Source organism: Cataglyphis hispanica, chromosome 24 (assembly GCF_021464435.1).
Source record: "Cataglyphis hispanica isolate Lineage 1 chromosome 24, ULB_Chis1_1.0, whole genome shotgun sequence".
In the NCBI taxonomy this organism is placed as follows: domain Eukaryota; kingdom Metazoa; phylum Arthropoda; class Insecta; order Hymenoptera; family Formicidae; genus Cataglyphis; species Cataglyphis hispanica.
Genome location: NC_065977.1, coordinates 355,178 through 370,240, shown reverse-complemented (window position 1 = coordinate 370,240; position 15,063 = coordinate 355,178). Strand labels below are relative to the sequence as shown.

Here is a 15,063-nt window from a genome sequence, read left to right as displayed (position 1 = left end):
TAATATACAAATATATACAGTAAAAATTAAAGAGATGCATTTATTTCTCGAGATGCAAAATAAACTTAAAACAGAAGTGCATTCGTGTTCGCTACATGCAGTTTAAGTGATTACTGTAGCAACGACATCAGTGACATCCATTCATGCAAAAATTATTAGCCTACTGGAACAGCGAGATAAGATTTCCGCTAGAAATAAATCTTTCCGATTGCATTGCAACAAAATAGAAAGTTCCTGTTCGTCCCATATATACATATTTTACTAGAGAAGCATATATATTACATATAAATAAATATTATAACTGAAGAAGTGTAGAAGTGTGTTGCAGAAGTGTTGCACAGACCAGGTAAAAACCAAAACAATACGTTGTAAATATAGAAGATGCGTTTTTTTTTCACATTCCTAGAGGAGGCATGAGGCAAACCTGATCTTGTTGTGCCTCCTCTGTCATCGAGCTGCTAGATGACATGGTGCTGTCACTGACAGCGGAAGAGATCAAAGAACCGGAGAGAGTGCCGTCTGTCGAGCTTGTCAACTGTTCGTCTTGTTTTTGCGGTGTCATGAACGTGGTGATCTTAGCAACGCCTGTCGCCATTTGCGGTACATTTGCTGCTTTTGCGATGCCGCTAACCGTTTGACCTAGCTGCGCTACTTGTTGATGCGGACCGCATGTACTCATCGCCGTTATATTGCCGACAAGCATAGCGTGCACTTGAGTGTGATCTATCGGACCAAGGGAACTCGGTTGTTCCATCACATAGGTAGATGGAATCGGATGGATATTCTGCTGAGTCACGGAAGATGATACGATAAAATGTGATGGAACGGAGGAAGCTTGCATTATTCCAATATTTGCTGACTGATTCGTTGCTTGACAGGTTGTTGACTGGCCGCTGATTCCTGCTGATGGCTGCGCTTGATGGATATAATTCGGTACATGTACCTTCTGCGCTTGAACCACCGACACAGACGTAGCATGGGCTGTGTAAATAGGATTAGCGCCACTCAACTGATGAGACTGCTGATTCGTGTGTTGTATCGCTGCATATGATACAACCTGCGGTACAGCGTTCTGCCGCGCAATATTTTGTACGTGTTGCATTTGTGGCAGATACATAGCCTGCTGTCCTGGCTGAGCAATATTCGAATAGATCTGTTGATGCGGATAGTTCTGCGAATATATGGACTGCTGCGATTGTAGATTCTGCACCATCATATTATTCCTTGTGGCCTGACCGTAATTATTTCCTGTCGCACCAACGGACATCGCCGACTCGGTCGCGGTCGTCTGAGGCTGGACGTTCTGCGCGCGAAACTTGAGAACCGGACCGTACAAACATTCCGTGTTCGAACCAGCAGTTACATTCGTCGAGCTAATATTACGAGGATAAACAACAACGCTACTACCACCATCACCACCGCTACCACCAACACTCTGCACGCCGCTCGCATTCGGATTCGTAGATTGACCGCCGCCACCACCACCAAATACTTGATTTATATTATTACTAGGCGCGAAATTACCATAATTAATCGGTTGGGCATGCGTGACGAATTGCGCCTGACTACTACTATTCGGTATCATAGCACTGCTGCCCAAACTACTGGGACCAAAGTTTCCCGGATTTTCACCGTAATTACCACCTACTATGCTAGCGCTCTGACTGAGATTACCAACGATAGCCGAGCTCTGGGTGAAACTAGCGACCGGTCCGTATATCTCGCCGCAGGTGTTGCCCGCGACCGCGGCTGATGCGGCCGCGAATAGCGGCGGCGGTGTCGCGCTGGACACGGCGAATTTCTGCACGGGGGAATACAGGTCCCCCGTGACGCTACCGACCACCTTCGAGCTAACCGCATACAAGTTTTGCATCTCTTTAACCTTCTGCTGCTTTCGGTTGGCGGCGGGCGACTGCGTCTGCGTTGCCGTGTCTGAAAGGCTCAGGCTCGACATGAGAGGAGTATTATCGAGGGAGGAATCGAGGGAATCTAGGTTGGTATCAGACAGGGTAGAGTCGCCGCCCGATTGGGTAGTGTCGTGCGTGACAATGGACGGTGGTTCGGAGAGCGCGGGATCGAAGAAAGGCAGATCAGACACGAGAGAGGTAGTCAGAATTTGATCCTCATCCTGAAACTGCACCGCCAGGGTGTTGAAGGGAGATGCGGGAGTCGTGTACACGGAGGGACATACCCCTCTGGCTTGGTTGTCCTTGAGAAGTTGCGCGAGAACCTCGGGACTCTGCGCCACGATGTACGTGGACACCGGCGCTGCAGATAACTGTGATTGCTCCGTCGTGTTCTGCGGTTGTCGGGAGGGTTTTGGTGGCGGCACATCGTCTGCACCTATAAAATAGAATATTATATATATATATATATATATATATATATATATATATATATATACAAAATCGAATAATATGTTCGCTATTATAGCGTGTAGATTTTACTAAAAAATTGAAATGTGTATATCGTTATTGTAAACGACGTACCCCAGGACATCGCTTGTACTCTTCTGTTCTCTCGTCTCATTGTTTCCTGTTGCTGATGTTTCTCTTCCATTAAGATCTCGCTATAATTGTTTAATAGAGTATATAATATAATATGTAATATACCATGTAATAATACCCCTCCTTAAAAGAAAAGCTTAAAGTTTACAAACATTTTGAATACTCACTGTAAAGTTTCTCTAATTTCTTTAAACGTCGGTCTCTTGCTGGGTTCATAACTCCAACATTGAGACATCAAGGAATACAATCGTGGCGGGCAGTGATTGGGAAGCGCGAGGCGTTCTCCATTCTCTAACTTGCGTATTACTTCATTATTTTTTACTCCTTGGAATGGTTTGACACCTAACATTAAAATTTCCCACATACATACACCTGAAACAATAATCAAATTTCATTGACACAATCTTTTACAAAAGGAATCAAATCTGATTTTTACGAAACACAATTAATTTTAGTGAAAGCTAACCAAACATCCAAACGTCGGATGAGGTCGTAAATCTTCGAAAATTTATGCTTTCCGGTGCCATCCACTTAATTGGTAGTTTACACTTGCTTGCGGTATAATAACTCTGATCTTCCACCCATCTACTGAGGCCGAAATCCGCCAACTTAACACAACTATGCGACGAAACTAACACGTTTCTTGCAGCGATATCTCTACAACAAAATCACGGAAATATTACAAATATAATATCTGATATATAAAGTGACAAACAAATTTCATTCGTTGTAAGTACCTGTGCACGAATTTTTTGCTTTCAAGGTATGACAGGGCAGTGCTCAATTGGAAAGTATACAATAGAAGTGTAGCAAGGTCTAAACGGTGTTTATTAGATTGTAAATAAGCACGCATTTCTCCGAGTCTAGCTAATTCCATCACGAGCCAAATCGGCGCCTCCGAACAGACTCCGATCAGTCTGATAATGTGCGGATGCTCAAACTGCTGCATAATATCTACAATTTGATTATCGTTTTAAGTATAATAAAACGTATCTCTTTATATTTTATTAATCACAAGTATATGATGTATTAATTTTTCGTACAAGCTTCTTCGAGAAATTTCTCGGAAGTAGCGTGATCCGCGTCGACCTTGCAAGTCTTGACAGCAACGGCAATGGTTTGACCGTCTCTTCCCTTGTACGATCCTTTATGGACATTACCGAATTGACCCTCCCCTATAATTTCACCTAGTTCCACTTGGTTTCGGACTATTTCATAGTCTCGAGCTGCAAGCAAAATTGACCGATTTAAATATCTTTCATTAATTCAAAATATAAAGATATGAAAATAAAAATCAACGGCATTAATGAAAAGTATTATAATTATATTTTTAATTATAATAATGTTAAAGTAAACGATAAAGACAAATATACTTACTAGCTGGTGTCGAATAATCTCCTTCTTCGTCGACAATTTCCGCATAATCTTCGGATAAAATGGTTCCAGTTTTACCTGTATTCTTCTCGCCAGCTGGACTATTGGCACCACCATCTTGCCTATATTTTGGCGGTTGCGCATCTATAATGAAAATCATATTTTATGTATATGTATAAATGAGATAATATCGTTAAAACAAATATTTAAGTACGCAGAATAATGTCCCTCGTTTGTTTACCTTTGCATGGACAAGGATAATTCTTCCACGATCCAGCTTGTGAGTACAAAATAAAGAAACTTAATATATTTTTATTAACATCGTAATAGACAAAAGTTTATTAAATAATTTTAAGATATGATCTGCGCATGCATTTATTTATTTATTTTTTTTCTGAATAATAAAAAAAAAACATTTCGAAAATAATTATTAGTATTCGAAACTTTTGTCGTAGTAAATATTTTTTATCTTTACCTTTTCTATTCCACAATGAAGTGTTGCTGCCTGTGACCAATCTACAATATCCGTCAATCAAATCTGCGAGACTTTCTGCTTGATCCAGACTGGAGCAAGTGATGCTGAGAGTTTCCGCGGCACCCGCGACTCTTAATTTAATGCAGGCTTTCGCATGTGTTTTGCAATCCGACACCAACGTTTGGATGGATTGTATTTGCGAGAATTCTGCCATTCTGGTCGGCTGCAATCGAGATATTTATTCCAAGAGAAATTATACAAAATTATTTTTTTAATAAAAAAGATATGTGATTCGAAAACCTACCACTGTCCCTCCTCGATGGGCCATGTACGATATACCTAAGTCCGGTCCGATGACTAGTTCCACGGGTATCGACCAGCTTGACTACGAGTTGTACAATAGAAGTTATAAAGTGCAACACATCAAGAGTACAATAAATTCGAAAAGTGAACATAAAATCTACGTATTTCTTACATTTTTATCACTCGGAATATACTAGAAGAAATATAGAAGACAATAGATTTAACTGTTATTGCTTACCCCTAAAGCGCATATAAATCTTTCCTGATCGAATCGATAGTACGCCCGTAACAGATCAAAGAATTTAAACATGCACTCGAGTTCGGACAATGCAGCGACTTTTTTAAAGTGCTGCTGTATTAATTTTCGGAGTGCCTTCGCCTTCATCCCATTCAGCACGGAACGTGGTAAAAATTTATGCAGGCCGACCTGAAAAGGATACAAATTCATATTTCGTACAACTAGAAAGGATGAGATAAATAGATACGTGGTTGTATTGTAAAATTGCGAACGACGTTCATCGCTTTAAGAAAGCCCTAAGTACCTCACGCTCCAAGTATTCGAGATTACTCTTCTTGTCTAGAGCAATTTGCGGCATGTCCTTGAAGAAATAGCGTATCTCCAAGCAGCAGAGCTGAACCGCAACGTCCTGATCCAGAGCGGAGTGATTCGCGATCAAGTAGTCGTTTCGCACCTGTGAACGCGATAAGAAAGATGAATGTAAATCGTACCTTATTTCTAAAATGTGATAACGTTAAGCATCTTGTGTTCTCCGATCCATATATTATCGTTACCTGATCGTAATAGTAATAGAACGTGACTTTGTCCTTCTCGTAGAGATCATTCAGATTCTGAGGAAGATAACGTACTCGAAGCTCGTACCTCCATTCGCAGTGCGGATGCTTTCGTTCGTACTTCTCTTGCACCTTGAATCGAATGCATTGATAAAATTGAGAAAAGAAACTGAATATATCGATATTGGAATATGGTATGTGGCTCGCATCATACGTACCTGATACATCGTTATATCCTGATGTAACCAATAACTCTCTCCGGATCCGGGATGATGCAGCCTCATCGCGTACAAATTCCGGTAGTGTCTGGTACCAACAGCCAATCGACTAGTCACCAAAGAAATGATACCTTTAACGTCGATCGCGTCGCCAAATTTGACGACATTGAAGCCACCTAAATTTAATAACATAAGATATACAAAAATAATAGAGCTGATAATCTCTCTGTTTTTCTTATCGCACATATATTTTATTATATATAATATTTATTCTTTGATGAGTGCGAGATAAATGTTTCATCAAGCAGCCCACCGTCTGACGCCAATCTCTGGCATGTAATAGAAGTCTTCGAAGAGTTATATTTCAGGGCAAAATAACTTACCGTTAGGAAGATGAACTTTTAAGGTCTTATCCATGGGGGTGGGCGAGCCGTGAGGTGGTGTATTCCTACCACCACCACTGCTCTGGACACCTCCGACACCTCCGCCCCCACCTCCATCTCCTGCTCCAGTGCTCATCCCCTCATGGCTGTGATAGAACACAAAAAAGGAGAAAAGACTTTTAATAAACGCCTTCCGCGCGCGACATTTTTGGGCATTATTTCGTAAAAACTACAAGATGTCGCATGTTTTGTTGGTAAAAAAATAATTAAAGAGTAAAAGGAATGATTGTTTGACATTTCTCGTCGAGGAAAAGCTACAGATCTTTTCGATCTTTCAGTCAACAATTTTAAACATCGTCATTCTGGCTTTTAGAAAACTTCCAATTCTTGATCTTAAAATTATTTAGTATATCAATTATTTCAGAAAATCTATTTTAGAAAATTTTTAAAATATAATCTCTCACGAGATGACGCACGAGTATTAATTTGAAATTTATCAATAATATTTCTTTGTCGACTCTATCAACTAATTCGTATATTTCATGCATCTTGCATACTTCAAATGTTCCTTTTGTTATATTTCTTAAAATTTTTACTCTCTCTCTGTCTCTTCTTTTTCCCTGACAACAATGTTTCACGTTTGCTTCGTTCGAAATTTCATACAATGAAAAGAAAAAGATGCATATGGTTCCTGCAGCAGTCGCGTCAAGAATAATTTTATGAGAGCCGTGCAGTCTCTGGACAATTCGTTTCACACTTTGAAGGCTACTTTTGATCTGTCGAACGTACGTCCCGCGACGAATGCAATTGCGACGAGTGAATCCCACCGCGGGGCATCATCATCGCATAGAGTTCTCTAGTGAGACCAAACGATGTTACCCGGGGGAACTGTCGCAAGAAATCGCGAAAAATCGTGACGCCATAGAAATGCAGCATAGCAAATCGAATCACCACCGTCGTCATTATATTGAACAGGTCACACGACATTGCTGGCTGATGATGTTCGCGCGGTTCGATGCGCCTTGAAATTGTGCTGATCACGAAGCAAAGTCAGTCGTTCGCGCGAGCGAAAATAACAATTGTCGCAGTGACATCACGCGCGATGATCTAACGAAAAGCAGTCGTATGATCTTAGGCGTGATAGTCATTCGGTAAGAATGGGGGCAGAAATTTTCAATCGATTTTCAACGATTGTTTAATAAAAATATTCATTATTTATTAATCGATCGCTTTCAGTTTATTCGGTCATCGAGCACATAGAAATTCCAAACTCAACTCTCTTCTTAATAAAATATATAGCTCTTGTAAAGCTCGAATCGATATAAATTTAAGTGCGATCATGCGGGATGTATCTCTTACAATTTCTACTGCTGCAATAAATAAATTATTACATGCACCTTTCAAGGTGCAATCAATTGAATAAAAAAAAGGGCAGAAAATCCAAAATTTCCTTGCTTACAACAAAATTTTTATATGGAAGAAAAAAGATTTTTAATCTGGATATTAAATAAGAATTGATAGAGTTTGATTCGCAAAAAAAGATTTCAAGACATAAATTAAGAATGATATAATTTAAATAATGCATTATTAAAAAAAGTTTCGCGAAATTTCAAGAAAAATTCCAAGTTTTCTCGTTGTTTCAGACAGTTATGTCGTGTATAGAACATTATTGCTACGTGCGTTATATATAGAGATCGATTTTTGTAAAATAATTCGCATAATATCTGTGCTTCACTTCTTTTATTCTCACGAGATCATTTCAGATATCGAGTTGAGTCTTCATCCAGTTTTCGAGGTAATATTCCGATATGTCTCTGCAATATGTTGAATTTACTTATCAATTCACTGCGTTAAATCGTGTTGCTATCCAATTGAGTTCGCGAATGCAGGGAAATATTTATGTCACGAAGAAAATGTTGCGTAAGGAAGATTATTTATTTATATAATTGATGTTTCCATAAAATGTTTACTATCCATTAACTAAATTATTATTTAATTGCATTTTAAACAGACGGAAAATATAAATAATTAAAATAAAATACGATTCTAGGATGTTGGATACCGAAATGCAAATAATTAAATTAAATTAGATAAAACATTAGATTAAATAATAGTAATGCTATCAATTATAGCAATATTAACAATTATGTATATTCTTAATATCGTACAAACAACATCTTTTCCAACACGTGATAACACGTGTTTGAATCAATTTTATTCTTAAATTCTGCGCTCAATCACCTTCCAATCATTATAATGCATGCAATCAAAAAATTACCTATAAATATATGAATACTTTTCAATTCAATCATAATTAAAATTTCGATTATCAATATCTCGAAAATTAATATATCGTCATTTTAAAATATCTCCGATATTCGGAATAAATTTTTTAAACTAAAAACCGTAGGATTCTTGTAAAAAATATCAGGAATTGTTGGGAGATGGGGGAATTAATTATTGAAAAGAATATTATAATGCTCGGAATTATTTAATCTTGATGTATCAAAAATCGTGAACTTGGTACCACCATTTTTCAAAATCTACTTTCATTGTTATAATGAAGAGAACTATCAAGATTTCTTTTGTTCTGAATAACTTAGAACTCTTAACAGAACTATGATATCGTAACATAAGGGTGTCAACTTCACACGACCGCTATTAATGCAAATGTATATTACGAGTGACGTCCAGCTAAGGAATGCCGTCTGTCAGGGACTAAGTATTTGCACCGGGAACCACCAGCCATCGACGTGCAAACTTCTAAGAAAGATCGGCGTTCGTTTGAATTTATTTACTTCAGATAGTTATCGCTATAAGAAATTGAGAAATTATTGAGGAGGAATCAAGAAAAAAAAATTTTATGCTTCAAAGATTTCTCAATTTTTCAAATTCTACAAATTATTTCGTAAACTCAAATCTGTGGAATAAATAAAAAAATTAGCACTTTATCTATTTAAAAACATTCCATACACACTTTAAATTAGATTAAAAAATCTTAATGAAATCTAGTTTCGTGGCATGAAAATTTGTCTCGAATCAAAGATTTCAAGATATATTTACACCCCATGTGTGCTCATCGAATTTATAGGTAAAATTTTCGACACACGAAAAGTTCACACACCGTAAAACGGATTTCGATATAAATCGCGCATTTTATGAAAGTCCGAGTCGATTCTATGCGATCGCACAGCCTGCACCAATTTATAGGTGTACCGTGCGAAAGTTCGCCTTCGATTCCTCGCGTAATGTTACACCGATCCGCGTTACGGCCGCACTCGTAATCCGACACGGTCATGTCCGTAAATCATCGCAGACGCAAATTACATGAACAGAACAATATAGGAGTGTTCGAGACACGGATATTAATGCGCTAAGTTATAGAGAGACTCGCCATACATTCGCTTTGCTAACGAAATCCATGCACGCGACACACACGATGATCGATAATTTCTCTAAGAATAAATATTGAAAACGAGACATTCGTCGTGAATCGCCAATTTCTCTTCTTAAATTTAAATAGTCTTTAATATCGGCCATTTAAATCTGCAAAATTAAACGCAAAGTTTGCATCGAGATAAGCACGACGCAGTTCATAATTATCAAGCGCAAATTGCAACACGTGTGTAATTGGCAACTTGTTTGTTTACAATCTCGCGCGAGTGGAATTATCGAAAGGACACACGGCGCGGGCATAAATTACGCGCGAGTAAGTGCCTTGCCTGAGAAAAGGACGTCATCGGAGAAACAAGTTGCGCAGATATAAATAACTACCTACGCGGCATATTAATAATTAATATGAGGCTATATCGCGTGAGATTTTTCAGATTACTCGTCGAGAAGTGCGACAATGTTGAAAACGCAGATTCGATCATTGGCCTTGATTTCTTTATTCATTTTTAATCTCCATATTAATTCAAACTTTCTTTTTTTACAAACAATATTTTTCATAAAAAGATCTATTTCTTCAAGTATTAGAATACAAGCGATCGTTGCATTTGATTGAAAGAATTTAATCGATAATGACGAAAGGAATTGACGATAAAAAAAGTATCGAGATCTGATAAGGGATAACAATTCACATCGTGAATAAATTGACGCAACTACATGTGCATGGTATAAAATCGTTTAGATCAATGAGCATCGAGCATTAAGTCATTATAGTGATTTACATAACATGCTCATTGGTATAGGTTCTATGCTATGCAGTTATGTCAATTTGTGCGCGATAGCCCTAAGTCGATGCATCCCGTCCATGATCCGCTTGTTATATCTCTACGCACCTGCAGCTGTCGCCCACGCAGTTTTACCTTTCACTATTACTTTCTCTATCGCGCTTTTGCCTCATCTGACAAATTGCATTCATAAGTATGTAAGATCACACGTGAGAAATGTGAGAAACGTGCACGCTTTTAAATCCGCGAGAAGAGTTAAGGTACTCCGTTGCTTTCTAATTATTTTCGGGCACACGTGATCGACTATTGACGTTTATATTATAGAAACAAATTGGTTGCCTGCAGCGTAAGTTAATTGGCATCGGATATTTAAGTTAATCCACAGTCTCGGCCTTATGAGCTAAGATACAGGGAGACGCGACTGGGATATTTGGTAACTGAAGGTTACCGAAAATGATATTCGAATACATAGTTCGCGATAAGGAATGTTTCGGACGTGTCTTTATACCTCGAGCGAGACGTCTTATGAAATTTCCACGTTCCCAACGTATCCGGACTGTAAGAGCCGCTGCAGCCCAGCTGGCCCAGAGAGCAAAGCAAACCCTTGCTGTCTCTCCTCCATCGTTTCTCGCGCGTGCAATCTCTCTCTGCGCGCCTCAAGAGCACGCCTCCTCCCTTGGGATTCTTCCCCAAGTTATCGAGATTTCGAGCGCGACACGTGGGCCAGGAGATGCCGCTGGCTTTGCGTTCCACGAGTTCCAACATCCTCCGGATATATCCGAACGTTTTTACGCAATTAGCCAAGTATCATTTTATCAGATATATGTAACTTTTTTTTTCGTTGAAGTTGGTCCTCGAGACTTAATTTAATTCAGTTCTCCTGTTTGTCAATTTCATAGTCTTTATTCTATGAGTACAACGTCCATCTAATTTCGTTTTTCACTCTCTAGTTGCTTTTCCAAAATTCGATGGAATCTAATTTAATTCTATTAATCTAATTAATTCTAATTTAATTTGGGGGAAATATCCAACACGCCCTCAAGTTTTCCGTTGTCTATCGATAATTTTTTTTTTCTCTGGAAATGCACATACAATTAAAACTGATATATTTTCTAAAATAACGAGCGTATCCTTGGGTTAGTTTAAATACCTCCTCACGGCGATCTATCTCTTGTCAATTATTCTTATATATCTCCATATAACACGATTCCCTCTCGGTTAAGAAGATCGCATATCTCCAACGTGATATCGTGATATCCACGGTAAGACGAGTAGGAAAATAAGAGAGCCAAGAGTAATTGCAGAATTTATAATGGAGATGTGGAGCTGACCACGAGTAAAAAAAAAACTCGAGATATATTTCGCAATGACACTTTATTAATTAAAGCTCTCCGTTCATCATCGCGTTCACCAAAATAAAAAAAAAGAAATAAAAAAAAAATAATGATAAAAACTGTTTAAAAAATGTTACAACAAATTTTGCGTTGCAGACTGCATTACTTTAACAAGTGAAATAATATATATTATGTCGATATAATACAATAATGCGTATTCTCTGTTCCACCTCTGTTTCTCATATCGACGTAACACTGGCACTTTGCCCGAACACAATTGCGGCGCGTTGCGAATCGGACATGACGTCAATTCTCTCTCGCGTCTAAAGTCGACTCTCGAAAAATGAAATGTGCATCCCTCGCGGCACTTTGGCCCGTTGCCTGAATTATCGTATAAAAAAAACCCATCCCCACGGACACCTAGGACTTTCATTCACGCTAACGCGTCCCATGCGTGCACACTCGCAGCCGAACAGAAACTGATCGTCTCGCCATCAACGAGAGACAGGACAACCTGCCGTTCTTCTCTCTCTCGGCGACTATCTTTTTCTCTGCCGTGTGTCCCTTTTCCCGCGAGTGTATTTGTGCGTGGGTCGCATCGATAATTCCCATGGACCATGTGTTGCAAACGATTCCGGTATCGCTACGCGACGCAGACTGCTTGGGGCCGCGAGACAAGTTTTATTAAATGTGACATAAGTCGGTAAATTTTTACGCCTGTCGACAGATATTATCTCTCGTGACCGCGAATTTGTGACAGTCAGTTTATGATTTTCTTTTTATTCTCGCAAATTATTTCTACAAAAAAACTTTGATTCATTTTGTGTCTTCTCGCAAATCTGACAGCTTATACATTACTCTTATTATTAATGTCAAAGTTTAAAATTTTTCGTTCTATCGACGTTGCTTAATATGACACGTGGATTTATTTTTTATTGATTTTAATTTGTTGTTAGTCTCTGTGATATCAAAAGTATTCGACTTGTGAAATTTATATCGATATCTCTCACCATTATTTCATCGCTATATTTCGCAAACATGTTGTTGGATGAGGTCGTTCACCCATACGTGTCTGGAAACTCCAGGTACTTTTGATATGACATCACATCAAGTTAGTTATCTTGTTGGCACAGCCTTGACATCGGAGCTGCTACTATCGTGTTACCTCGACTATATTTGTGTTATTTTTGTTCCTTCATTAAGTAATAATCCGAATTTCTCTCTCTATCTCTAGGCGTTTGTATAAGTTTGAGAACGTCGACAAACAGTAAGAAAATAAAGGGCGTTAAAAGTCATGCGCGACTTGATCGATCCCGAAACGCGTTCCACGTGCAGATTTGCAATGTGCTTTTGTCGGGATGTTCTAATTCACGCGCAGCACAAGCAAACATTGCTTCGTCTCACGGACGGGAAGTACTTGTTTTAATCATCGCTTCCCTCAATCGTAGCTTGAGTTATTTTTTCACTCGCATATAAATTCGCCACGATCGTTTTTTATTTACAAATTGTGACTTGGTTCTAAAAATATCAATGTTAAATATACGTTACTCTAATTTTAAAGATGAAAATTCAGAAAAAATGTATTTGACAGATATAATTAAATGTCCCAATAATGAAACATTAACCCTTTCAGAAAATTGAACCAGAGATATAATTTTTCAAGTCAATACATCTTTTCTCGTTTTCTTTTTTTTTATCGCTACTTCTCTTTGTGCTTATTTGATATCGATGGGAAATAAAAAAAAAGAATATCGAAGAAAAGCGAGTTTATAGAGAGGTTTACGTATTTACGTATTCATATCGCCGCGTTATTTATCGTATGCTTCTTCAGATATTCTCCGTAATATGTAAGGAGGGTAAAAATTTCTCTCCGATATGTACGTGCAATTTAGATATGCATCGATCGAAGCTGCATTTATCTTTGCAATAATAAGTTGTGTTCGCTGTGTGTCTCCCGCATTCGCTTATATATTGACCGATTATATATAAACGTGCGAGTCTGGATATGAAGCGCATATCAAACAGCGAGCAGAGACATTGCATCGTAACGATTTTTCGCCTACGATCGCCTGCGTTCTTCGAAATCGCCGGGGAAATCGATACCTCCGGAATCAAGAGACCTCTTTGTGCATCAATCCTGAGTTTTCGGAATAACAGCATCAATGCATCAAATTAAAAAAAAAAAAAAATCTTCGGTGATACTTTTTACGATAAAATTTTTTTATTCAAATAATTAATAAAATGACGGATCGCGTACGAAATATCGGAATTATTACGATTATTCGCACCTGCAAATCGCGCCGCTTCGCTATTCAAAGGACAAGAATTCATGCTGAGGGCAATCTTGAAATACGACTCGTTGAGAGCAGCGCGCTTAATCCTGAATTACGACAGTTTTGCAAGATGAAGAGATACGTGCCAGCAGATGAGAGGATTACGCACGAGAGAGTTCGAGTGGAAACGCGATCGATCCGAGGCAGGATTTTCTGAATTTTATATCGCTATTTCGATAATCAAAAGCGACGCAATTCTACGGTATATATATCTATATAGCAACATGTGTGTGTGAATCCGGTTGGAACCGCTTAAATACCCCGACCTGAATTCCGATTACGTGACACGCGTTGAGAAATTCGCTGTCGAATTCCGATTTATCGTGAATTATTGATGGGACGAGAAGCGATAATGAGTTTAACAAGATTAATGTGTGAGGATGTTAATATATAAAATATAATATATGCCGCTATACGTAGAGGTAAAAGGATATGGGGAAAAGATAATGAGAGAAGAGAGAAAAGTTTGTACTTATTACTAGTGACATTGATGTGTGAGAGAAAAAGAAAATTTAATTTACAAAATAAAGATGATATATGCGAGATTACAGGCATAAGAGATTTAAAGAGACTCTTTAACGCAAACGTCACTTTCATACGATGATGTGCGTAAGCGAGTAAGACAGATGAAACAATAACGAGAATATAATCGAGAAATTCAATTTTCTTTTTTACAATCCGAAAAATGATCGAACAATAGATAGACAAAGTGCTCTCGCGAGCAATCGTAAAGGACGATTATGCAATGCTATGCAAAACAATGCGTCGTTAAAATAAGGTGCAGCTAATATGAACGTCATAAGAATCCTTGTTTTCCTATAGTTGCATCGTATTACGTAAACAATTGTTCAAGCGCAACGCAAAGATATTCCATTAGCTGTAATCGCGGTGTATTTTAGAAAAAAAAAAAAACTCTGATTTCTTATCATACTTTCGCGCAATTTCGTTACGTATCTCTCATATTTCTTGAAAATATCTTATTACGCGTTTTAATTAATACTCACGAGTGCATCATGACTCGTGTTTCTTCTCAATAAGACTGTACTTGTGGAAACGATGTTAATGCTTGCGACGAGAAGCAGCCTCGCATAACGTAAATATATACGAAACTACACGCTAATATGTGGTTTGGATAGCCTTGATGATGAAAGATCGGAATTCGCGCCGGC

General features: G+C 38.3%; 1 protein-coding gene across 7 annotated transcripts in view; it reads right to left on the bottom strand.

The window, feature by feature from the left end:
• LOC126858297 (focal adhesion kinase 1) overlaps positions 1-15,063 on the bottom strand; it is a 51,833-nt gene that overhangs the window by 4,267 nt on the left and 32,503 nt on the right. For 4 of the 7 annotated variants that reach the window (XM_050608508.1, XM_050608505.1, XM_050608507.1 and 1 more), the window contains 15 exons: positions 6,053-6,198; positions 5,670-5,845; positions 5,452-5,583; positions 5,202-5,351; positions 4,898-5,086; positions 4,661-4,741; positions 4,357-4,579; positions 4,123-4,158; positions 3,885-4,025; positions 3,551-3,733; positions 3,245-3,461; positions 2,974-3,164; positions 2,675-2,879; positions 2,490-2,569; positions 425-2,343 (listed from right to left, as the gene is read on the bottom strand). In XM_050608508.1, the coding sequence (XP_050464465.1) occupies positions 425-2,343; positions 2,490-2,569; positions 2,675-2,879; positions 2,974-3,164; positions 3,245-3,461; positions 3,551-3,733; positions 3,885-4,025; positions 4,123-4,158; positions 4,357-4,579; positions 4,661-4,741; positions 4,898-5,086; positions 5,202-5,351; positions 5,452-5,583; positions 5,670-5,845; positions 6,053-6,188 (4,059 nt within the window). In that variant the 5' untranslated portion in view covers positions 6,189-6,198. Of the gene's footprint in view, positions 1-424; positions 2,344-2,489; positions 2,570-2,674; positions 2,880-2,973; positions 3,165-3,244; positions 3,462-3,550; positions 3,734-3,884; positions 4,026-4,122; positions 4,159-4,356; positions 4,580-4,660; positions 4,742-4,897; positions 5,087-5,201; positions 5,352-5,451; positions 5,584-5,669; positions 5,846-6,052; positions 6,199-10,735; positions 11,304-11,377; positions 11,552-11,791; positions 12,021-15,063 lie in introns of those variants that run through there. The other 3 variants (XM_050608503.1, XM_050608502.1, XM_050608504.1) reach the window with 3 other exon arrangements.